General features: G+C 40.0%; 1 protein-coding gene and 1 long non-coding RNA gene across 4 annotated transcripts in view; one reads left to right on the forward strand and one right to left on the reverse strand.

Moving 5' to 3' along the window:
* LOC118412153 (aminopeptidase N-like) overlaps positions 1–25363 on the forward strand; it is a 78645-nt gene that overhangs the window by 30310 nt on the left and 22972 nt on the right. The window contains exon 1 of one of the 3 annotated variants that reach the window (XM_035814860.1): positions 7576–9365. The exons of the other annotated variants lie outside the window; for them this stretch is intronic. Within the exon in view, the coding sequence (XP_035670753.1) occupies positions 8659–9365 (707 nt within the window). The 5' untranslated portion in view covers positions 7576–8658. Of the gene's footprint in view, positions 1–7575; positions 9366–25363 lie in introns of those variants that run through there. 3 annotated transcript variants of the gene reach the window in all.
* LOC118412154 overlaps positions 1–25363 on the reverse strand; it is a 45127-nt gene that overhangs the window by 4258 nt on the left and 15506 nt on the right. The window lies entirely within an intron of this gene.

Consider the following 25363-nt stretch of genomic DNA (forward strand, 5'->3'; position numbering starts at 1 on the left):
AGCCCCCTTTGTTAAATCTGCTGCTTAACTAGTTTACTCCTCGGACCAATAACGTGATTGGGAATACAGGAGCGCCATTTTTCACGGCGTCACAACTTCTAGGAGCTTTGTACCTGAATACTAATAACGTTATCTTCAACGCACCAGCCAATGGGTCAATTCCAAGTGCGGCGCTTGCAGGATGCGTTGAGTAAGCCTACTCAATAGACACCAATGTTTTATTCAGAACCTCGAGATTGCTATATTGCTTCCATACTTTATCAGTCTAAGTTTTACGCAACTGGAAACTCCAATGCTCCCATCCCAAGTCTAGTAATTACTGTATTCGCCGGAAGCTTGCTGAGTTTGGGTGATAAAAGCCAAATTGCGAGGGATTCGGAATGGCTGTTCAAGGACATACCTTACCTTAGGCACAGTAAATAATAAGGCATGCTTGTCCAAAGGTATAGGAAATGTTTTCTCGATGGCCATATCCACCCGTCGGCTAATGTTAGCACCTAGGCAATCATAGCGTGATAGGCATTAGAGAGCCGTCTAATGGCGATAGCACATGCACTTATGGCGACATTTACAATACAGGCAAGAGGAGAGCCTTAAAATATCCTCTAGCAAGATGTGCCATTGACGCGCTCTGCATTAGACATTTCCCGTGATACCCCGTATGAGTGATGGCCATTTACAGTGTTTTTTTTTAAAGGCACAACTTTGAAAAACTGTCAACACATTGTTCGATATTGTTATATATTGCAATTCAGAGCAATGCCTTTTTTAAAGGCGTAGAAGAAATATCATTTCTATCAGGGCTGATTATAGACATGCCTGATTATAGACAGAGGACGCAATCATCTATCTGCAACATATGTATATATTGTCGAGTCACGTGTCCTATCGGCATACAGAGACGTCATAGATGTAACGGGTTGTTCATTCCTTGATCCTATGGAAATCTTGTGCAGTTTGATACAAGTCGTACACGTTTTGTTATGTTGGAAATTATAATTAAAACTCCTGCATCAGAATGAATTATACAAAAAAAAGATACATGTACACTTTTTAGTTAGTATAACGTGTATGATCTCTAAATCGGTACGTAGATCAGTCACATTCCTGACATAAATGCTCACTTTATGTGACGCAGTAGGAACTATTTATCATGCAGGGTCGGCAATCGTTTTAAATCTAACTTTATTTCAATGTTACAGTTGACCTAGCGATCTTGCACAGCAAAATAAAATGAAAACCTTCACGATATACTTCAAATCCATTTTCAGTGCGATGTTCACCGTTCACCATTCGGCTATTGGGTGACCTGTAGACAATAATAGATTTACCGAGAGCAAGCAATCCTTAGCAAAGGTCCCGAAATCCCATTTTCCGCGGTGACTTTGATGCCTATATCGATGTGCTCTACATCAAAAGTGAAACTCGTGAGACAGACGAGAGAAAGGTCTGCAAACAAGCGAACATAACACGGTATCATGTCGGAACGCATCCTTTTAACAGTGTTGAAGGCGGCGTGAATGGTGTCATGGTTAATGTTGTAAACTCATAATCTAGAGCTTTTGGAATCAATTCCCTACCAGTGCCCTCTAAAAAGGCAATTACTGTGAATTTCTATGCAACTTCGCTTATGTAAAACGAATTTTTTAGAGATCATTTCGGACCGTGGTTAAGGAGAGCCACACCTTGAATACAGTAAAGAACCCAACATACTTATCGACAACAGCGAGTGGGTCGACAAATTAGCCCTGATCTTATACTTAACGAAGATGTGACTGGCAGTAAATCAAGAAAATAAACCTAAACTAACAGTACTGAAGAGGCTAATGGATTCTTTTTGTATGGTGGGTGTTTGACGTAGAGACTGTGGGATTGTGCCATTTTATCTCCTGCAAAATGTAGAAGCTTTTTTTTCTGCAATTATCAAGATATAGAGAACCGATTTGTCACGTCAGAGCCTTGTCAAGATTATAATGGCCCCCACCCGGCAAAAGCCACAGGCAATATCGTGCCAAAGAAATGATTTATTACCACACCTGCCTATGAGCTATTGTCTCTCCTCTGCTCAACCATTTACCCTACCTTATTGACTTGGGAAATACGTGACTTGATAGCATAGCGCCATCTAATCTATATCTTTTGACAATATCCTCTCATGTCGACGTTATCTTTGCCGTGGGTGTCTGGAAACCGGACCCACTGGACCAACAGTATGTATCTTCATATATCTGTAAACATTTGTAACTGTAGCCGTTCACCAACTTCATTTTAATCTAAAAAGATAAGAAGGACAGCATAACACTCGCAATATTTCTTTAACAAGTAATGTGTTTTTTCCTTCCACATTCCACTTTTTTCTGGCCAATTGGCTGTAGCCTTATGCAAACATAAATAAATTCTTAAGCACAATATGACGATATTTTATTCTAAAACACAAAATGTCCACAACCGTCAAAATATTCCTCTTTATCCACATAAATTTGCTTCTCCCTTTATAAAGTCCGTGAGTTTGTAACATTGCTATAGCCTTATACTAACACTCGTTTATCAAATCTTAAACACATTTGGGCTGTTCCTTCGGTCGAGTAATTGAATCTTAAGAATGAAAAAATTATAATTCAATTCTAATGTATGAAACATATTAGTATAACAAAATGCTCAAAGTATTGAAATTATTGGTTCTCGTTGTGTATGTCACTAGAGTGATTGTAGAAGCTGCAGCTAGGGACCCTGTCTGGATGGTATATTGGATTCAACAAAAATAGGAAACTGTAGATAACAGAGATAGAGTATTGCACTAGGCTGATGGGCAAAGTGCATTGCGTCTAAGGGTCGTAGCTAGCTGTCAAGGTCTTGTCTCTGAGGCAATCAGATCTCTGTCAGTGCTGTCGATATGTCTGATGTCTCTATATTGCGCAGCTGGACAAACAAGTGTTTTAGCTGGCGTTTCTGCCAGAGCACGGTTGGAAAGAAGCACCGAGTTTTGTCGAATTTGTCAATTGTCATGTGTCTAAGTCAGTTCCGTAATTTTATGTATTAAGATTATTAAAAATACAGTGAAATGTATGGCGGAACAGGTCTTTCTTGTTAGAAGACCGTATTCCGTGTATTCGCAAACAGGCCACTTACATTATACCAAGTGAAAAGTCATATCATATTTATAATGCTACAAATCCAACATGTTTTAAACCATCTTCTAGTAATCACAATCTACCACAATGCTTCTTTTGTATATTTCGTTTCGACCTCATGAGAACAAAAAACATGTCAAGTAGATCAATACAATGATTTGATATATTTTCCCGAGATACATGATATTTAGATGACGCCCTATTTATATGTAAAATCAATACTAAATAACATACATGCCAAATTACATCAATAGTTATTCAATATTACCAAGCTTTGATCGTTAGCCGGGTTAATGGCTTTTAAATGAGGGTCAGCTCGAATGAAAAAATATATGTTTTGATCTTTTGATTAAGAAGGCTGTCATTATATATCTTATTTCCCTTGCCCTGGAGGATTTCTTAGTCTAGATGAATAGTTAATGTTGATGGCAATTAGGTCACGACCATTTGTTTTCAAACAAATGTCAATACCGTTTAATTCTGTATGTAGAGGGCATTTTGCAAGAGAGGCAACGTGACAGTGTAATATTGCAACCATGTATCGAGATATGAATATATCAGTACATCGTTTATATCCCTTACCGTTTATCTTCTATTCATTATGGCAATTTCATAACCTTTTTAAACTTCTGCCAAGGCGATCTGTAAACTTATCTTATTAAATGTTTTTCTTCAACACGAGAGGTCTTCTATCAACCGGGTAATCAAATTGACATGGCCGGCTGCTAAAGAGCAATAACAATTTCACAAACGACTGCATCCTTGCTTGGATTTACTCGACATCCTATTCAGCACGGGGATTCCAGGAAGATGATTTCCTGGACGTAATGCAGTTATGAGGTGCTGCCGTGGAATCCCGAGACGAAGATTTCGGCTGATGGAGGCAGTGGAAATGAGTGTGAAGTCAGCATCTCTGGTTGATGTTTTCATATCGAAGAGAACACTGAAAAATGGGATGTGCTTCTAGACTAAAACTAAAAAGTCATCAGGCATGCTGATGGCCAGAATCATACAGGATCACACTTCCATATAGTATTTTCAGATGTTACCGTCAAGGGAACATTTCGCAGTTGTAGATATTTGCCGCCAAAATCATTACTCTGATGTTATGAAATGGGCTTATTGTTAAAACTACCTAGAAGAAGGTTAAACTTTAAACCAAAACAGAGAGAGAGACGAGAGACCGCTATATCCCTACAACTTCGGTCACAAAACATTTGAGCGCATATGTGGATAATCACTGAAATGCGTTGTTGATTCTGCGACCCTACCCCATGTGCTAGGCATTAGAGCAATAGATATAAGATGATAGCCGTATGCCTTCAGATTCTTAGCTCCTAGAGTGATTTCCCAGATTGTCTTCAAACTTTTCATCATAGACATGCTGTAAAACTCAGAAGTTAATTGCCAACGCCTAAAAGAGCAAAAAATCATAGCCTTCTTTAATGAACGGACAAAAATTAAACTAGCTGCTATGTTGTATTGGTTGTAAAGATGTAAATATATCTTCTGCTTGTGATTATGACAGCTTATATACAGGACTATTTAGCGACTAATAACTCTAGTATCAGGTTGCATGCTTCGGTAAACCGAGGCCATCAAACAACACCCGCAACAAATAGCTTCCCCACCCTGATATTGATCGGTTATGTGTTTATATTAGTCAATTGTTTTAATATGACAAACGTAAAGAGACGGTATGCCTTATGGATACAAAAGCGTGAAATTATGTGGATTATGCTGAGGCAGCGACCATTCAGCGATCGGAACCCCACATTATTTATTCAAGCTGATTTCATTGATAAAGAATATGAGTAAATCTTGTAGATATTTTGTTTTTGGTCGCCTTGCAAATCGTACAGGCCGCACATATCAAGTTTGGGCCGGTGTGCAGTCTCCGGCCGGCGGAGAAGGCGCCTTATCGATGAGCAACATCGGAAGTCCTTATTTTCTCCTGACTGACTGGCGATGTTTCACACTTCACAGACATGCACATCACTACTACAGGAGCACAAGTAAATGCCTATTTCACAAAGTGCAACGTACTGTATAAAGAATGTATGCCGCTACGCAAAGACTTGACGCTAATGAGGTAGTCAGGTTCAATGTTTGAAATGTTCTTTACTGGATTGTGTCTTCCAAGAATTTCATCTTCATGTTAAATCTTTGACTATTTGAGGTGACTTCCATGCGAATAGATAAGTTGGCCTGACACAAGATGACAGGACGTTGAAGGGCAAGAAAAGTACTTTTGGCGTTTCTAACAAAGATGTACGCTTATCTTTCACTTGCCTTTCACACATGCTTATTCCCTTGTCTGTTTAATTTACGCAGGCTCCGGGTATTGATAGGATCGCATGGCACTATGTTTAGAGCATTTAGACATTTCTGAATGAACGTCGTAATCTGATGTGGCAATGGGGGATGTAATTGTGACTTCTCATAATTTTCATACCCTTACGAAGTCTTGCTGTACGTGTGCTTATCACGCGCACTGCAGCTACACGTTTCGTGCATTGAAAACAGCATCACTCCTAATCTATAATCATTGTTCAAGACACATGTTAAATCATGTTCAAATAGATAAATCGTTAGGCTCACATTGGATGTTCATTTGTGCTGATTGAATTTGTTTTAGAGCCCCACAAGTATTTTTGAATAATGACGGAGTTCGCCACACACTATCTGCATGCAACATCTGTATGTCTGCAACAGTGCATCTGTCACATGTTTTATCTACATAAATTGAGACGATAGACACAATGGATTCTTTATTCCTTGACATAGACTGGTACAGGAAAAAAGTAGGTCCAGCCGTTATAATAACTTTTCCTATTTCAGAACTTGTGAAGCACCTGTATTGATCAGTACCTGCTATTTGTACACATGTACCATCTCTGATAGATATGTCTCTGTCTAGATAATGCTTTCCGCTCCTTTTCAGAACATAAGTGGCTTAACTATTCCTTAATGGCAAGTCAAATTAACCGAGAAATAGCCAGACGCATGGATCGCACACGAACGTAATGAGACCCGTTTTGGATAATGAACCCCCCTCATCAGGTAGTACCCTTCACCAGAAAGGTCCCATTTCCTATTGTAGACGACTAGACTGCGTTCAGGGTAATTTGTGAGTACATCGTTGGAATTAGAAAAAGGTTGGCGACTTGTCGAGACAGTTATCTGATTCTTTGGTTTTCGCCGTCTCGGATATCCGATATCCGAAAAATGGAACTCCAGGGTCCCTGCGTCTATCATGCAAAAGGCCACTAATGATTTTTGTCCGACTGTATCATAAACGGCACAATCATATCTACTTTCGAGACAAACTTTGTAAACTACAAGATTTGTTTGCATTATAGTACAGCAGTTTAGTACATTGTATGTCAAAGAATTTACTGCTTACAAATCTTAAGAGCACGCCGTTACAATATATGTCATGAAAATAAAGCATAGTTCAAAGATCAATGAAAGAGGTATGGGACACAAGGCGAGTTTTTCAATGGAAAAATAAATCGCAACGGAAGCTTTCCTCCTAGGATTAAGGAACATTTCATCTCTTGTTCTTTGAAGTCTTAGAACGAATGGAACAACCCTAGAGCCCCGCATCTGGGACGAGTAGATTGCAGAGCGCTTACTTCAATCGTTGCCCGCGGATGACCCTCTCTCCTCTTTTCGATGTCCCACACTTAAGGAAACTCTGAGTGGAAATATTTATGAAACGTGGCTCCTGGACACCAAAAATCCGACATCACTCTATAATAAATCCCTTATAACGGAGCAGTCAAGCAAGGGCAATAGCAATTTCCCTCGCCAAAGGACATTGATTTTTGGGCGATGCACACGGTCAGCCGTACAAAGCTATATTACATGCATATTTCGTCTCTCGTTCGAGCGACCGTTACCCATTACGCTAGGATTTAATGTTGTGCGGATTTGGGAGTGGTTTTTGCGAGCTTGTTTTCATTGTTTAGAAGTGCACTTTCGGATTACTGAGTGCATAAGATGGTAATGCAGCACCCTTATGAAAATCCATCTTTAAATGCACAATATCTCCACTGCAGTCATAAAGGCGGACATATTCCCTGTTTATGGCCGTGTATAGCCGTAGCCTCCCGCCTGTCTTATTGTGAGTCTTGAAACATTTACCACGTTTGCGTCGTAACGGCACGTTCACGTAATGGCGAGGCGCCCAAGTCGCCGGGATATGTGGTTTTTATCCTCATCCGAGAGGCGTTAAAACTGACAGGCATTTTATTACGAGCTGTAAATCGTGTCAGTGGACCTTACGTCAACCATCTGGTCTTATTCTAGCGATAGGATAAGGATGTCGTTAAGGATGGAGGGGATTAAGGGGAATATATTCACGCCGGTAAGACGTGTACCCACCCCTCCAAAATCGATGGAGTTCCCCACCCTTAAGTGGCACAGAGTCTCGCTGGAGCGCAGCGCGATTGTTCCTGTCATGAAAACGCACCGCCAGCTTCGGGCCGTGCTATCTCCTAGATTAGACGTTCATTACTAAATGGTGGTGGTCTCCACCTTGTCGAGGAAAATCCAAGGATTACAGAGAGAAGGGTGGCCGAGACTAACACGTACGTGTTCCTCATACATAAACACAGACTACGAGTCAGCTGGAGATTTCAGAAGCAGATCCCTTTCAACTGTCGGCACTACGTAACGAGGTTGTCACCATGAGCGGCAAGGCACTACCTGGTGAGAGAGAGACCTGTTGGAGATCAATGGAAGCTTGCATATCTTTAACTCTATACTCGCAAGGGTGAATGAAAAAACAACAAGAGACAGTCGTGGATTTTTAGGGCTGGCGTCTCGGCTAATGTTCTCTCAAAGGTAAGGTTACGCAAGTCAAATCGGCAGCCTTGTTGCTGACCCTTCGGCACGCGCCTTATCGGTAGCTTCCACAATTAACCTAACAAGTACGCTGATCGTGCTTCGAATATCCAGCTATGTAAAGAACATTGGAATTAGATTCGGTGTTGTTCTAAAGGACATGTTTTATATAACCACAGAGACGTACTAATGGCAGTTTGCCTGCGTGTTGTATCTGAATGTCGTGTACTGTATTGTGTTAAACCGTTCCTAAAAGTCAACGCAAGGAGGTAGATAGTGGGAACTCTGGAGGATCGGGGTCGCCGGTGTCATTTGCTTGATGCTCAACATGTCGTGAAAAGGCACGCGCTGTTGATATGCGTCGGGATGCATATGTTATTCGCTCTATGCTAATACATCCCTGGCATGGTAGATTGCTTGCCGACCCAAAGCAAAGCTAAGGGAGCACGCCGCCAGTCAACATCAACATGTAGCACGCGTTCTGAGGAGGAAGCTGAAGAAATGAGGACCGCAGTTAATCCACAGTCGATCAATACCAGCAAATTCCTCTTCACAGCGGAGTGTGTGGTCTAGAGCGAAGGAGAGCCGCAGATTCCCGAAGAAGGCAAACCGAGAGGGCAGTTGACAAAAGGAAAACGTCGCATAGTTCTTATTGTTGTAGTGGTAAGATTTTACGATGGAGGACGGGGAATGTGACATTGCAATTATAGACGGGATGCCCCCGTCAGCGGACGGGAGAGCCACCATGGACGGCACCATGAACCGGGTAGAGCAGCTCCAGGAGGAACCGTGCGAGAGGAACGATGAAGACGAAAGGATCTTCGTCAAAAAATGGCAAATAGCCTGCGTGTTGATGTTCGTGCTTGTTGCCGTTTTAGCAGCGGTGTACTTCGTCGTTATTCGCACGAAGGTAAACAGATCGCCCCATAATTTCTACACCGCCAGAAGCAGTCTTGAACCGTTTTACCCTGCTCCGACCTTCCCGACCACCGAAGGACCGCAAGAAATCACTCGGCTTCCAGAATACCTCCTCCCGTATAATTACAAAGTGAAATTACGTCTCGATCTGTCGGAGACTACATTTACTGGATCGACGACAATAAATCTAAGATGTCTACAAGCGACCCAAGTGATAGTGCTAGATTGCATCGAAGGTAACATTACCAACGCGTCGGTATCAGTGGTAGATTTGACGACGGCTGATGTGCAGGTTGTGATTGACTTATTATATGACGACAGCGAGGGACGGCTCGTGGTTTATCTTGGGAAAAGACTTCAAGAAGGTCGTATCTATAAACTAGAGATAGCGGAATTTACGGGAGAACTGCGCACGCAACCTCCAGGCCTCTACACTACAGATTACAGGCACAGTGATGGTTTACGGTAGGGCACTACCTTATTGTCTCAATTTGTTATAATCTCTTTTTAGAAATCCCTTAGCTTATATTGTTAACACCTAAGACGACCATATGGAATTTCGGTCATAATTGCTTACCACGAATTTCACTTATTCATAAACAAAGGTCTGAGTATAAATGTGTATTATATGAATCCCATGGGTAGTGTTTATGAAAGAAATTAATCGATATATTAATGCTGATACTTTAATCCTTATGATTCGCCTACTCAACTACTATGTACAGTAAAGTCATCTTTCTTGATGCAGTAAATTCGTTGCGAATTTAAAACATCACCACAACTTTCAGTAACAAGACCCAAATTCAGAGCAACAAAATCGTCAATTAATAAACGATACGACGTACTGTAATGTACGTCACAATCCTGCATAATGCTTATGGAAGCTGGCAGGGTCAGAGCCTTTAGGGCCAAAAATAAGCCGAACTGACCTTTGCGTGACCATTAGATAAATCCAATTCGTTCGGTTACACTCACTCACGGTACAACTGCAGCAATATCAACGTTTCTAATTACATGGTGCACATTAGTCTAGTTTGATGTGGTCGTTCATAGTTGTACAAGTTAAGGATTGCACTGACTCAAAACGGAACGCCATGAATTTTTTTTATTGTTGTTGCCACATATTCAATCGGATTTGGGCCTGTAAATATTCATCTTGTCATATGTTTAGGTTGCGTTGGACACAACATGGGCGTTTACTATGAGAAGTATCGTCGCGATTTATGATAAAGCGTTTCGCAGAGAAAGTGATTCAAGCTTCCGGCACCTTTTGTGAGCAAGGTCTTCTTACGGAGAGCCTAATGGTCGGTTGAGCATAGAATGTAGCTTGAAACAATCTACGTATGATCTATGTCAGCGTCACGTAAAGTCCAAGAAACCCTTTTAAGGACGGTGGTTGTTTACACATTTGAAGATAACAGGCCGTAATCTTTAACACGCGACGGGTTAAAATGTAGATCATTTTTTTGAAGCTCTTGCCCACATGGGCTGACTGCATTAGTTGCTCTATTACATGGAAAACTGAAAGTCAAATACCAATACTTGTAGTGGTGTGCGGGTGGAAGATTAGACACAAAAAGCTACTAAAGCCACCTAAATGTTAGAAACAAGTCTTGCCCCGAAAAATGCTTTCTGAATTTGCAGTTTTCAAATACATAAGAAGTTTTTTGCTGTAGCTAAAGCACCACTATACAAAGGCATTGATTTCTTACAAACGTTTGCTCACAAACTGTGCATAAAGCATATGTGTACCTGTTGATGTCAACACATTATAGAGAATAAATTAACCAAGTCTTCAAGCATTGATTATGAAAGCAAACAGATGGCTCCCATGCGTGCGATTACCATATCATAAACGGCAATACACTGATATTTCCCAAGACACAATTATGATCTGCATTCAGAGATCAAAGCATTATGAAACAGTCAAGACAGATTAAAATGATAGCTTTCTATTTTATTTCGGGGAAATGATACTGTAGAGTTTTGTAGTTTAACTGCCACTATATTCAGCATCACCCTGTACTCTAAACTATACTACTCTACAAGAAGATGAACATATAAGAGTGAAAAGAATGTATCATTTACTCCAAATGCCGGGCTTCATTTCAATTTGGATACTTTTACTTACATTTTTGCGTTTCACCTTCAAGTTGCAGCTCCTGCGCTGAAATGTTCGAACATCGAGAGTATTCAAAAGAGCTAATATAAAATTTTAAAAGTCATTTGGGTTAAAATCATTAACATAACATAACAAAGTTTGTGTTTGTTAACATGAATATACTATTCCTTCAACGTTGAAAACTAAATGGTAACGACCCCAGCGGGTAAAGTTAAAATGGCTGTTACAACCAAACGGAAAATGTAAAATATTGGGGGTACAAACGGCATCTTGGGGGTTTGCAATATCTCACGCTTAAACGACAGACAATCGATAAAAACCGTGTATGTTACCTCTGAGAGCCATCAGCAAACTTCTGTTACAATGTCATCCATAATCATATATCAAATGAAAGTTCTAAAATCACCCATCTTAGCTTGATATATAGCACTTCAGTAATTCACATTGGCAATCCATTAAACCTTACTACAAGGACGAAACTTAAACGTGTGCGTATTCTAGACTAGGGTTTTTCCGTAATGCACTGGCCTCATCAAAAGGAACGGGAATGCAAAGGTTTAATGCATTTCTCATTTCAGTGATGGAATCGATAGAAACTACTTACTGATCTAACCGCCCCTTTACATTCCATTAATCTGGCGTGCCTGGCCCAGTTACTCGCATGCATATGTTGGGATTTGAAAAGAATTGTATTTGGCGACTGCAAGTTGTCAATACCATGCCTGCATCGTGACGAATTTCACAATTTTTTTCGACATATTTGATGAATTGCTTTCGATCTTATAATTTGTGATTCGATTTACCTTTTTTTGTGGAACTGATTGAAGCTGTTGAAGTGCGGTGACCTGGTATTTTGGGGATGAGATTCTTATCAACAAATCCATGGCGCTTAACTAGAGTGCGAATAGATAGTGGTGTCATTGACATAAAGTTTTTTTAATAGCCACATTATTTATATCGTCTGTCATTATTTTCCAATACCTTGCCTGTATCTGCTCAGCAAATGAGGGATATTTTATGTTATGTGTTTTTTTTTCTTCAAATAGTTCTTGAGGCTATGTTGAAGAACTAAAAAGAAACTGAAAAGTGTCAATGACCCAAAACGTTTCAGAATATTGTACTTCTATTGTTTGTGTTTCGGAATGTCTTGTCTGGATTACATTATGCAAAATTTTGGCGTTCGATTTGATGAATGAGTTCATTCACGGTCGAGCAATTTTCTACTTAGGATTCATTAATAATGGAAAATAATTATAGGCTGACACAACTGGTCCTCTCTAATAGCTCGAAACCACCGAACCCTAAACTATTTCAGAAACCCCCAGCTAGCTATAATAATGACCTTCCCAGGGGCTCATAGATAGATTTTGCTATAACGTTTTCACATATGAAAGCATAGCATACTTTACAGTCGTGATCTGTATCTACAATTAAAAGAATAGACAAATTTTCACTGTCGTTTTTTATCAAACCCATAGTGCATTATTACGTATGCACACCATCTGTCCACTGCGGTGGATGTGAGTCAATGTACCAGGCGAAATGCTTAAGATACCAACACTGTATTATTAATCGTCTCCTTAACACGCAACATGCCTTTCTGTGTGTGATCAATCGGTCCCTTCTCCCCGATTATCTCGTTCATGCAAGGGTACAATTACATCCATTCGTCTCTGTAAAACGCCAGTTTGCTTCATCTTATACAATATCAAACATTATTTTCGAATGCCAGATTCTTTCCATGGGCGTGGTCTTCGAGTCCAGCCAACCACACACAATGACATATGCTACCAGGTGCGCGTTATAATTGTAACCCACCAGAGAAAAAGGAACTAATACATGTCATTTCTAATAGTTTTTCTTTTGAATAATTTGTAATGGCTTTACAGAATACAGTATGCCGTATCTGTGATAGGCTACTATCCTGAATAAGACTGAAGGAATGCATTAATCATGTACGAAAAAGATTCCCAGTATCGGTCCTCAATTACCAGAAAACAAACCAGGGGTGTGCATCATAGCCGGATGACGTAAACAAAATTCACCGCTGTTAGACAAGCTGTTAGTCATCTTAGACAGATCTCCCTTGAGATAAGGCCGTCTCATTAGACACTTGTTGAAGCCGCGGGGTTCGATTTCCAGACTAGACCTAGTGTGCTTTGGAATTGCCCTCGCAACTACTTTCCTTACTCCGCCCATGTGTAAAAATGGGTACCTGATGGGAAGGTAAAAGGCGGTAGAAGGAGAGATTGGATACGCCGTCCAATACCGTGCTCTGGACACTGTGGAGCAACCCACTGCCCCCACGGCTTAAAAAAGGCTATTGAACTACCTTTACCTTAGCGAACAAGAAGACTTTATGAACTATTTTCGGCCAACTGCTTTGGCCTATTACTATTGCCATCAATATCTATTTCGTGCATGCGGGGTTTCTCCCCTGCGTGAGTCCACAGGTGGATCTTCAGATCACCCAGCTGAAAGAAATGTCGGGTTTCTCCCCTGTGTGAGTCCGGAGGTGGATCTTCAGATCACCCAGCTGACCGAATGCCGAGTTTCTCCACTGTGCGAGTAGGCATATTGGTATTCAGGCTACAGATATCACCGGACTGAAGATTGCTCATGGTTGTATCCCATAGATGATTTGATTCCAAGAAAAGTTTGCAAAGTTTTAAATGTTTGACAAAATGTCAAGAATTTAGGTATACAAGTGTCAGTTATTCATGTACGTAGACAGTACGCCATCAGTATAAAACACGCTCCTTTATATGATAAAGAATAGACAGAATTTCGATTATTGAGAAACAGTAGCGACGAAATACACTGAAACAGCATGATTTTATTGGCTCTTATTCCCACTCTAGGCACGAAGTCCAATATGTTACGGTAAAATGGTCCATACTTCAAAAAACAATTGCATGGGTTTTGAGTTTTTCAGAGCCATTATCACGGAAAGAAAGTTTAATAAATTGTGCTGGCTTGTATTGCGTATCGGGATTGACCAATTTAGGAACAGCTATAAACAATTTCCTTTGAGACAATTGAATCAACCTAAGTATCCAAATTCGATTGTATTGTTCTTTCATAAGGCTCCATGGGTTGCAAAGGCGATTGTACGAGGCCGATGTGTATTTCGTTTCGATCTCAATAACACCTGTCTTCTATTGATTTTTTTTGCCTAAGTTGAGGCCAGCGTTCGCAACAGGTCCCTTCCAGAATACTAAAGGTGTGAAGAGTTCTCCTAATACTTTATATCAGTGTAGAACATTGGTGGTGGATATTGAATTTTGTTTCACACGACCGAATTTCATGATCACTTGGGTTTTCGTGAATGGTTTGGAAATCACTGGACATTGGGGATCATTCATGCATCTAAAATTACTCTCTATAGGCCAACATGTGAGCAGTCGATCAAGTGAAGGCGTTTGACTCTCACGAAAACTACATCTTATGACTACTTGGTACCAGATGGCAGGACATGATCCCAGACACGGTTGAGCTAGCAGCGTTGGCGAGCATCCATAACGTTTTCAGTGTAGTTCCAAATCTTCTAGGCAGAACGCTTGATACGAGTATGTATCTAAAAAGATTCCAAAGAAACTGTCTATGGACATGTGGTACTCCTACTATAAACACTAGTGAATGCATATGCCCAAACGTATTCGAAATGAGACCCAACGAAAGCAAGATCTAGGTGACTATGCAAAAAAGGAATGCATATATCACATATCATAAAGCGGCTATCATCTGATATGATGAGGCATTTGTTTTCCTCTAGGTCAATGTCCCTTACAGTTACATAAAGCCGGTAGGGACTAAAGGGAAAAAATGATACAGTTGTTTCCTCGTTTCATAAGGGAACGAAAACTTTCTGCTGTTTAAGATGTACAGATAAAGCACCAGTATTGGTTGCTGTAATGTTAAACCATATCAGGCAGGTCTGGTCAAATCGATGGTCAGGCCAGTCAGTTGCATGGCAACAGCTCTCGTTTGGGGCAAAAGTCCTTTTCATTATGTAAACGAGACGATATAACAATGGAGTCAATTAGTTTCGAGTCAGCTGAAGCTAGCAAGTAATTACTGCAGATCAGGAGGTTATACCCCTATCTTTAAACAAAACTACCGTGACTACAATACCTTATTCACTTCTTTAACTCCTAGTCACACCATTCTGTTCAATGAGAAAGTACGGTTTAAGTATCTTAACATTTGGAACTTTACGTGGTTAGCTATTGTACGTGATGGTTTGTTTATGTATTTTGATATTTTCTATCAAACATTCAAACAGGAATGAAGGTGGAAAAACATGCAATAGCCTTAAACAAAAATGCACAAAGTATAATTTTAAAACAATTATATCGCATTTCAAGTTTAAAAGTCTTATCGGCGGCCGCAATTTCCGATGTTTTATCACCCTACCTGTCATGTCATCTTCAAATCTAATAATGTGTCATCAAGTATAAACTTCTTTCTGCATATATCGCATTCTGCGCATATCCATTTCCTACGAATGTATGCATGTGCGAAACAGTTTATGTACGCACAAGTAGTTATCTTATTCATGCCACTTTCAACGCATTAATCTATCCTGACAGGTATTCCTTCGCGTATGCTTTCCTCTGTTCTCTTTCCCCTTAACAGTCGTGGATATGTCATTTGCATTTTCATTGTGTGCAGCACAAAATGACTCCGTGAAAGAGTTCGGCGGGTTTGACAATCCGAAGTGGCAAAGATTCATGGTGTGCAACATATATCTCGTTGTACCATTCAATTCACGATGCTGGAGACTTTGCAGGCGTACAGATTATATTCTGTTGATCGTCGCAGTCGTCCATCAACTGTCTGATTATGATTAGTGACGAAAGCTTCCCAAAGGTCTAGACATTTTGCATTGCATGAGAATTCCACGATATGTTTATGGATGAGCCTTCACGTCAACAGTATTGTTAGCAATTAGATTCCATGGCCGCGATGGCTGTATGGGGATCCTCGGGGCTCTAGAAATGTTTTCAGGTTGCTGCAAGCATTTCTAACAGCATCAATTGTATGAGCTATTACAACAGAAATGTATATATCAACTAATAATCATGGCTTATTGCGTTCTCTCGTACCTCAATGTAGATATGATCTAAATCATTGTTATTTGTCCATGTTGTGTTTGGAACATTTCAGTGGTACCACTGTGCGTTCTTCTGCACTAGCGAACATGCAGCAAATGTTTTTTCTGATCTAATAGAAAGCACAATTGAGACTTTTAACATGATGGAACTACTATGGTTTACTCCAAACTCCCCTATTGTTGCTTACCATTACAGAACCTAGTGCACGTTCCATGTACGGATAACCGTTCAAATTTCTTTATCATGATAGTCTCTATATTTCCCAACTCCATAATGTCATTTCGAGTAACAGATCCTAATGCTATTCTTTTAAGTGCATTTTGCTCCAATGCAAGCATATTAGAGATGAACAAATGACACTATACCAATTTTGCAACAACACTCTGAGATACACACAATAATAATACACATTCTTGGAATGATTGGCCAAATACATTTGCGAGACGTTTTCAAATTCTCACGACAAACTACTCAATGTCAGGAGGCAATACCTCCCCGGGGGCGTGCTTCACTTGACGTTTTCTAACGCATCCCGTGCTCCTACTACGTCTCATGTCACGCCGGAGCCTCTAGCTGACAATAAGGGCATTTGCAACGTAGAATTTTGAGTGGCACGAGAGACTCTGTTTTCGATAATGACGGATGATGCTCTTCGGGAACTTCAATTTTAAAAGCAGGAAATATTGCTTTGTGGCAAACATCGTGACACAGCATGCCTCTCCGATCGATTCTCGTTGCCTATTAAGGTTCAGGACATTCATCCCTGTCTTAGCATCTTTTCCATCCCTTTAATTTCAGAGGATCAAGTCTTTAAAGATACAGTAACTGATTGCATTTTTGTGTAATAAAGTGGGCTCGACTCTAGAGGAAATTGGTTGTCAAGATGATATTTTCTGAACCAAAGAATTACATGGTATTGCAAACAACCTGGCATCAAGTTTGGAGTTTGCAACTTTGCAACAGTTGAATTATACAGCATATACAGCAGCAATATTTGATAACCCCTTGTGTACCCTCTAGGTAACCAGGTGTGTATTATATCCTGAGCAACCATTGGAGAAACCATATTGGGCTGATCTTAAAAATTACTTTTGCGTTGTGTTTCTAGGTATGTGTTTGTCAACGTCTTTACAGAAAAAAATGGTATCTTACAAAATAAGACCCGCTTCTGAGGCTGAGTACTCTTTTATTTTCTTTACCACATACTGTACCAGTAGTGGCCAGACATTGGGCCATCCATTCCATTTATATCATTTAAACAGTGACTGGCATCCCTGGCACTTACACTCTCAACACGACGGTTCTGTCGTCATCACGTTGATGTATCGATTCTTCTCACCCAAAACCTTTGTTTTGTAACCTGTAGGTCAGGCATCTGCTGGTAAGATGCACGGAATGGCAGTACACCCGCGTCAGATCGTGTGCCAGCATAGGGGTCAACAATTTCTTCAGCTTTGTGAAGAATAAAGCTTACTGTGCGATACATGGTCGGACAAGACCAGCTGAAATATCGATTCCTTCGTTCTAAAAGAGAACAATTTCATCAGCTTGACACATTCCATGCACGGGCGTGGGAACGACATTTCATAGTCAATGTTGTCTCGTAGTCTATGGGTGCGTGATTTGCTGGTCTTTGTACTTTAACTAGTTTGTTTCAGAATTCTCATTGCATATCTTCAACTATATTCACAACATAAAGATATCAAAGTCACCCCTCTGCATCCATTAAAGTTCCGTACGTATTAAATGCGTCGAGAATTGGCATCAAAAGAAATGGTGCTTTTAGCGTTGATGAGAAGACCTCATTACTTTATTACGTAGCACAGCACATCATGGGAAGTGAGTTACAATAAAAAGCTGGGTTCGTTAGACATCGCGGTAACCACGTCTATTTCCATTGAAGGCAACTTTGGCGAAAGTAGTCATGAATGCTTTAGTTGAATGAATACAATAGAGCCCAAGCAACCATGCACTGACAGACTATTTAGCTCTCGACTAGTGCAACAATTTTATATCAGGCTTGGGAAACATTTCAGCGTAAAGGGATAGGTTTACCAATGACATATAGTATAATGGAATAATAAAGAAAGAGTAGAGCATGATCAAGTTCAATCAAGGTTTCAAAACTTATGGGTTATTTTTTGTTGCTTTTTTTCGAACTTTATTCATCTGACAAAACTAACGTTGCATGTTGAACGCAGAAGATAGACCTGAGACTTTCCATAATTGCCTAAGCTACAACTTCAAGTTATCTGGTGAAGCACAAGTACCCCAGGCGCCATGTTGCACTACACAATTTGGCGTGAATCCTTGCGGGTACTTTATTTCGTTTTCTCAGGTGGTTTTGCGCAGAAGACCGAATCACATTGTCACGGGACCCCTTTTAATACATTTCAAATGACTTTCTCTCCGTAAGGTATTCATGTGGTAACCTCCAGTTCATAGTGCTGATTGGAAAGTGCACAGAAAATCATCTCCGGGACAACGCATAACTTAGATGGCAAATTAATTGAGTCTTACTTCCACACTGAGAAATGGAAGCTTCGAACACAATTACGAGCTGTGTTTTTATTGCGTTCAACTTCCCAATAACATGCTGAGGCATTAGCCAGTGAAAGATTGGCAGAGACTAAGAGGTTTGTATAGTACGTACACCAAACAGTAGCCGTTCAATGACGTACAGCTACTAAGCCATGGAGTTACATGTCAGTAACATTTCCAACAATTTGTACCCAGTTATTACTTGGAAATGATACGTTTATTTCTTTTAAAATAGGCATTTACTTTGTCTCTCTTACGGTGGTACCGTCGTAAAATACAAGAAACGTCGTTTAAAATGCACCTAATCATCTTTCTGGCAAGTGAGGTTGCTGCATGTGATTTCTAGAAAACTATATTTACGAAGGATGCTTTGCAATACATACAGACGGTTGTCTATCATGCAAATTTAATAATACCAGAAGGTAATGAGAATAGGCGGCCTCTGAAGAAGTAAATTAGAAGGCGCTGTCTAGACTTCATTAATGGCGTTTCAGGAAAGAGTCAAGGTCAACTTGATGTTATAAAATTACAATCATGATAGGACTAGATTGTATAGCTGTAAAGATACCACCAAATCAATCAACTTGCCAACAATGATAATTCATTTAAGCAATTTGCATAAGGGATGCATATCATTTTCATCGGTAGACGATAGACTCATTGGCCTCAAACACACACAACTCGGCAATAAGATTTACACTGTGACGTGACACATATCTAGTTACAGGGGGAAATTACACAAGAAAGCTGCATAAGGTGTTAACAAATTAGAACACAATGAACAGAAAAATCACTGCATGCATAGGAGATTCTTGTAAGCGTCATATCGATTCATTTACATTTTACAGAGACATTTACATTGGTGTGACATAATTCTACTCGTATGTGGCTAAATACATATTACAGCAGTTCCTAAATAAGAACATGCATTACTACAAATCATAGATGTTTTAGCAAAACCGAGGCTTTAATAACTTACTCAGAAGGAAAATTGCAACTGCGTTGAAGAGTTCAAAAAGATCTTAGCACGCTAGCAGAAAATTTGAAAAGAAATAAACTCATGCATGCCTTCTTTCATTTTGTCAACGTACGTTGTCAGAGGTGCAGCATAGGGGCCCAACACGAGGCCTTTATTGGCAACGCCAACACATGAACAACGGACAATGAAAACTGACAACACCCTACTCAAATCCAACACTTTCATCTAGCCTCCTGAGAGAAATTGAGCCCGGATGAGATTAGGGAAAAGGAAATACGATACCTATTGGTGCTTTTATTAGTTTCTGGCGGTATGGATTGCAAGCCCTCGAGCCAGGGTGGCTTGATTTATCCGGACAATAGCATAGAACCCTCCCTAATCATATCAAACCTTCTTGGATTAATGATACTCGGTTTTGATAAGCGGGGCAGGAGAATAGCCTGACTTCAGTATATATCTTGCATGGAACAGTATTTCGTATTTCTACTTCACAATTTGTACTCTACCACTCACTCACTTCCATACCTACAAGCCGTAGGGGCAGTCTGTCTGTCTTCAAAGGTTCTCTACCTCTGGTGGTCATCAGTTTAGTCTGGTCAGATGTTTGTTTGTTTGTTTGTTTGTTTTAGATACACTTAAGCACATAATAGATGCGTAACAAAAAATAAATAAACTAGAAAGGCCGACATTTGCTTAGGAGCAAATACAGCATATTTCAGCCATCTTCCTTCCCATGCAATATTTAACTGTCCCAAATAACCCCTAATCGAAAATGGAACATTTAGCTTCTCGCCCCCATTGAAACGTATAGTTAAGAGACTACTTTCAACGACGCCGTATTTTCAAATAAGTTTTCCCCGGGAACTACACCTATACAGTATACAGGAAGTAAAAATGTACCATATGGTCTAACATATCTGATTTATAAGAAAATTCTAGTACCTAAAATCTCACAATAATGAATATCCTAATGTATGTCGAAAGCTCGTGGCAATGACGTCATCGGTCAAGCTGCTCGGGGCGCTTCACTGTTTGCGAGTATTGTGAGTTGATTTCAGGTCAAAATGGAGCTTACCCAATATGCCCCGGGCCAATATGGAAGAATTTACTCTTCCACAGGAGCTCCTATGCATAACTAAATTGATTTACATTGGAATCGCCAGCTCCTACTTTTTCGAAAGTGAAAGAAATCACCACAATCTTCCATTCGGAAAATTTTCATCGTGATATGACATGAAGCCATTCAACAATTTCCAGTACGATAACTGGGTCCAAGTATCGTTATCAACTCATTGTGATGTGGGTACATTTATCATTGCAGTGAAAGTTTTTTTTGTGTTCAAGTTGGGCATACGTTTTACTAATTATCAAGCAGGCGCAGGTACTGTGCAGTAGTAGTGTTTGTTTTCTTCTAGCTGAAAACTTAAATCTTCTTCTTGTTTTGTCTGAACCATTAGCCTTCGCCTTCCTCTTCGCTGATTGGCTGGCTCAGTAAATGCAATCTACTCGTGCTTCAGCCGACGCCCTTCCAGGTGTGGAGCTTTGTGGGGTGACGTCACGGCAGAGGACCGGAAGAAAAACAATTTCTTCTCAGAAAAGTGCTAAAATTAATGATTTTAACGTGGTTTACGCAAAAAAATTCACTTGGATCATGTTACCAAATATCCAATGCCTATCTATACCAAATTTCAGGTCATTTAATTGTAATACCAGGGTACAGGGGGCCAAAATATACCGTTTTGGTCTAAAAATTACCATAAAACCTCAATAAAATCATTTTAAAGGCAGATATGAAAAAATGTAAAAAGGCACAAGGGTATTTCCCCACTCTACCCTTGTGCCAAATTTCAAGTCATTCGGTCCAGGAACGGCGGAGATGAATCACTTTGAAAATTTGACAGGAGAAAGAAGAAGAACCATTACGAATACAATATATTTCACCATACCTATGGTATGGCTGAAATACAAATATAATAGGGCAAGGAGGGCCTGGAGCTTATGCTTATATAATGGTCTCATGTATCAAATTATAACTTTGCAAAGCAAATAAATAACAAATTTGGGCAAAGAAAACAAAGAAGACCAACGGACTACTTACAAAATAACTAATGAAATAATACTATCAAATTACATATCAAATTCAACGGAAATGAAAGAAAATGAAATTACTTAAATCAAAAATAAAATAGATGAATTCCAAATGTTACGCAACTAAGTAAGATAAAATAAGGAAAACAAACAAATCAGGAGTCAGTAGATGGCTTATCTACAAAGTATTTTCAGGTATTTTTGGAAAAAGACATAGAATTTTGTGATTGACTTACTTAAATTGTTCCAAACTGATGGACCTGGAAACAGTATTGTAAATTGTTATCGGTTAGATTTTGTCATGATTTGCCTTAACCCTATTCAGACCGGGGGGGGGCTTTTGAGGCCCGCGCCTACTTTGATGTCCTATAACGCCAGAACGGCTTACGCTAGGGCCACCAAATTTGGTGAGTTTTCCTAAAATATTGTTGGCAACAATTTCACGAAGTTTGACAAATTTTCCATATTTTCGTGTTGCCATGGCAACCGTTTGTTGACAGGCTGTTTTGCCAAAAATCACTATTTTTGGTTCTAACAATGTATTTTTCACATTTATTTGCTATATTACTGCTATTTTGTTACATAAATAAAATCTTATATTATCTAGCATATCTTTCATAATTATATATGCATAAATTATGCTAATTTGATGACGTCATCGGCCCAAAATCCAAGATGGCGGACCGTATGGCCAGATCAAGAATAACGAGCTAATTATCCCTTAAAATTTATAACTACCTGGTATTTTTTCATCAAAAACCATCTAAATGAATGAATTAAGTCTATTTCCATTGCCCTTTGTGATTATTTGTTGCAAAAAAAGTATTTTTAGAAATTCAAGGTGGTGGATATAATATGGCGGAGCCCAACTGGTATCTTTGATGTGTATGACGTCATTTTATGACGTCATTTTGACGTCATTGATGTTGCTATTGGCAACGCAAGTCGTAATAAACATTATTATTCTGTTATCTGCACTTGTTGTTACATTTTTGTAGAATAACTTGAAGTTTTCTGAGAATACCCTTTTTTCATGGGTCCGGCCAATATAATCAAATTGATGACGTCATTATTACGTCATCTTACGTCAACGTAACGTCAAACGTCAAATACTTGTCAGATATTATGTCGATATCATGTCCTAAAAATTTGGTGGCCCTACGGCACGTCGTTTTAGAATTATAGGACTTCAAAGTGGAGGGCCTCAAAAGCCCCCCCCCGGTCCAGGGATGACCAAAAAAGCCCGGTCTGAATAGGGTTAATTTGTTTCTGGTACTTTGTCTATGGATATCTGAGTTGAATTTGCATAATTTATATCTGAGTTGAATTTGTATAACTCCTTGAGTTGCACTAGTAAATGGGAAATTTTGTGGATTTCTTTGAGGACGAAAATGGTTGGTTGTAGTTTGTTTACGTTCTAACTCTCAAATCCTGAAATAGAGTCTATATCTACAATCTACAAATCTAACGATTGAAATTGGTAGCGAGGAGCCTGGTAGTTTGTTAAAATACGGACTATCTCGAGATGCTTTGCATGCAGACGGGTGTAAGCTAGAGGACACACCATATGCCCTCACTCGGGTGTAGTAAGGTGGAGAAGAGAAAGACGAGCCTGGAGCGATGAATTGATGACGGTGAGGATGAAAAACGGAAATAAAACAAAATAAGTTAGATACATAAAAAAAAAGAATGGCGGGGAGGCGTCCAGGTGGATCAAATACCTACTCAGTTTGCCACTGTTCGGTCGAGAAGGGGTTGTACTAATAGCTCCATGGAGCCAGCTCCATGGAGCCAGCTCCATGGAGCTATTAGTACAACCCTGCTCCCAACCTACCAGCTCCATAAAGCCAGCTCCACGCAATTTGAATACATACAATTGGTTCACGTCACCTTCAAAAGAAATTTATATTTCGCTTTGAATACATACAGTTAGTTCACGTCATCATAGGAAAAATCTTAGTCGGCTATAGAGCCGCCCTTGTAAACGAAAAACAAGTTTCATGGAGCCAGCTCTATGAACTTTGAATGTATACAATTGGTTCTCGTCACCACAGTAAAAAATCTTTATATAGTCCGCTATGGGGCCGCCCTTGTAAACGAAAAACAAGTTTCATGGAGCCAGCTCTATGAACTTTGAATTATACAATTGGTTCTCGTCACCACAGGAAAAAATCTTTATATAGTCCGCTATGGGGCCGCCCTTGTAAACGAAAAACAAGTTTCATGGAGCCAGCTCAATGAACTTTGAATGTATACAATTGGTTCTCGTCACCACAGGAAAAAATATTTATATAGTCCGCTATGGGGCCGCCCTTGTAAACGAAAAACAAGTTTCATGGAGCCAGCTCTATGAACTTTGAATGTATACAATTGGTTCTCGTCACCACAGGAAAAAATCTAAGTCCGCTATGGGGCCGCCCTTGTAAACGAAAAACAAGTTTCATGGAGCCAGCTCAATGAACTTTGAATGTATACAATTGGTTCTCGTCACCACAGGAAAAAATATTTATATAGTCCGCTATGGGGCCGCCCTTGTAAACGAAAAACAAGTTTCATGGAGCCAGCTCTATGAACTTTGAATGTATACAATTGGTTCTCGTCACCACAGGAAAAAATCTAAGTCCGCTATGGGGCCGCCCTTGTAAACGAAAAACAAGTTTCATGGAGCCAGCTCTATGAACTTTGAATGTATACAATTGGTTCTCGTCACCACAGGAAAAAATATTTATATAGTCCGCTATGGGGCCGCCCTTGTAAACGAAAAACAAGTTTCATGGAGCCAGCTCTATGGACTTTGAATGTATACAATTGGTTGTCGTCACCACAGGAAAAATCTTTATATAGTCCGCTATGGGGCCGCCCTTGTAAACGAAAAACAAGTTTCATGGAGCCAGCTCTATGAACTTTGAATGTATACAATTGGTTCTCGTCACCACAGGAAAAAAAATCTTTATATAGTCCGCTATGGGGCCTTGTAAACGAAGAACAAGTTTCATGGAGCCAGCTCTATGAACTTTGAATGTATACAATTGGTTCTCGTCACCACAGGAAAAAATCTTAGTCCGCTATGCAACATTCTTCGTAGAGGCGGGTTTGATACTATATTATGCCACCGTGGATCTGAGATTATTATCATCGTCTTCCTGGAGGGACCTAAAACGGGGGTCTCGTGCTCGAGGACTCATTACTCAACACATTGGGTACCTACTGGGATGCAAAATACACCAGATAATACTATTATTATTAATAATTGTCAAACGGGTGCCTTCGGGGTAGTGGACATGTTCTATTAACCTCTCATATTCTATAACAAAACAGAAGATTTGAAAATAAGATTGAGTCTTGCGACAGGTGTAGATCTCCCACGCGGGACTTCGTCATGGGCTTCGGGGCAACCCCTTTTATTATTGTGCATTATCTTATCCATACATGTTTTTATTGTTTGTTTTTCCGGCACTAGCGTTGTCTGCCCGGCCCCCCTCCGGTTATCAGTCGGTGAGCTGCTAGATAATTGTTACAGGCTGTGACAAGCCACGGTGGGAGTTTCACGGTGGTCAAGCCGTAAAACGCTTTGTAACGATTAGCAGGGAGGTGCCTATGCCTCAGTACACGGTCC

The sequence above is a fragment of the Branchiostoma floridae genome, chromosome 3, assembly GCF_000003815.2.
Source record: "Branchiostoma floridae strain S238N-H82 chromosome 3, Bfl_VNyyK, whole genome shotgun sequence".
Classification (NCBI taxonomy): Eukaryota; Metazoa; Chordata; class Leptocardii; order Amphioxiformes; family Branchiostomatidae; genus Branchiostoma; species Branchiostoma floridae.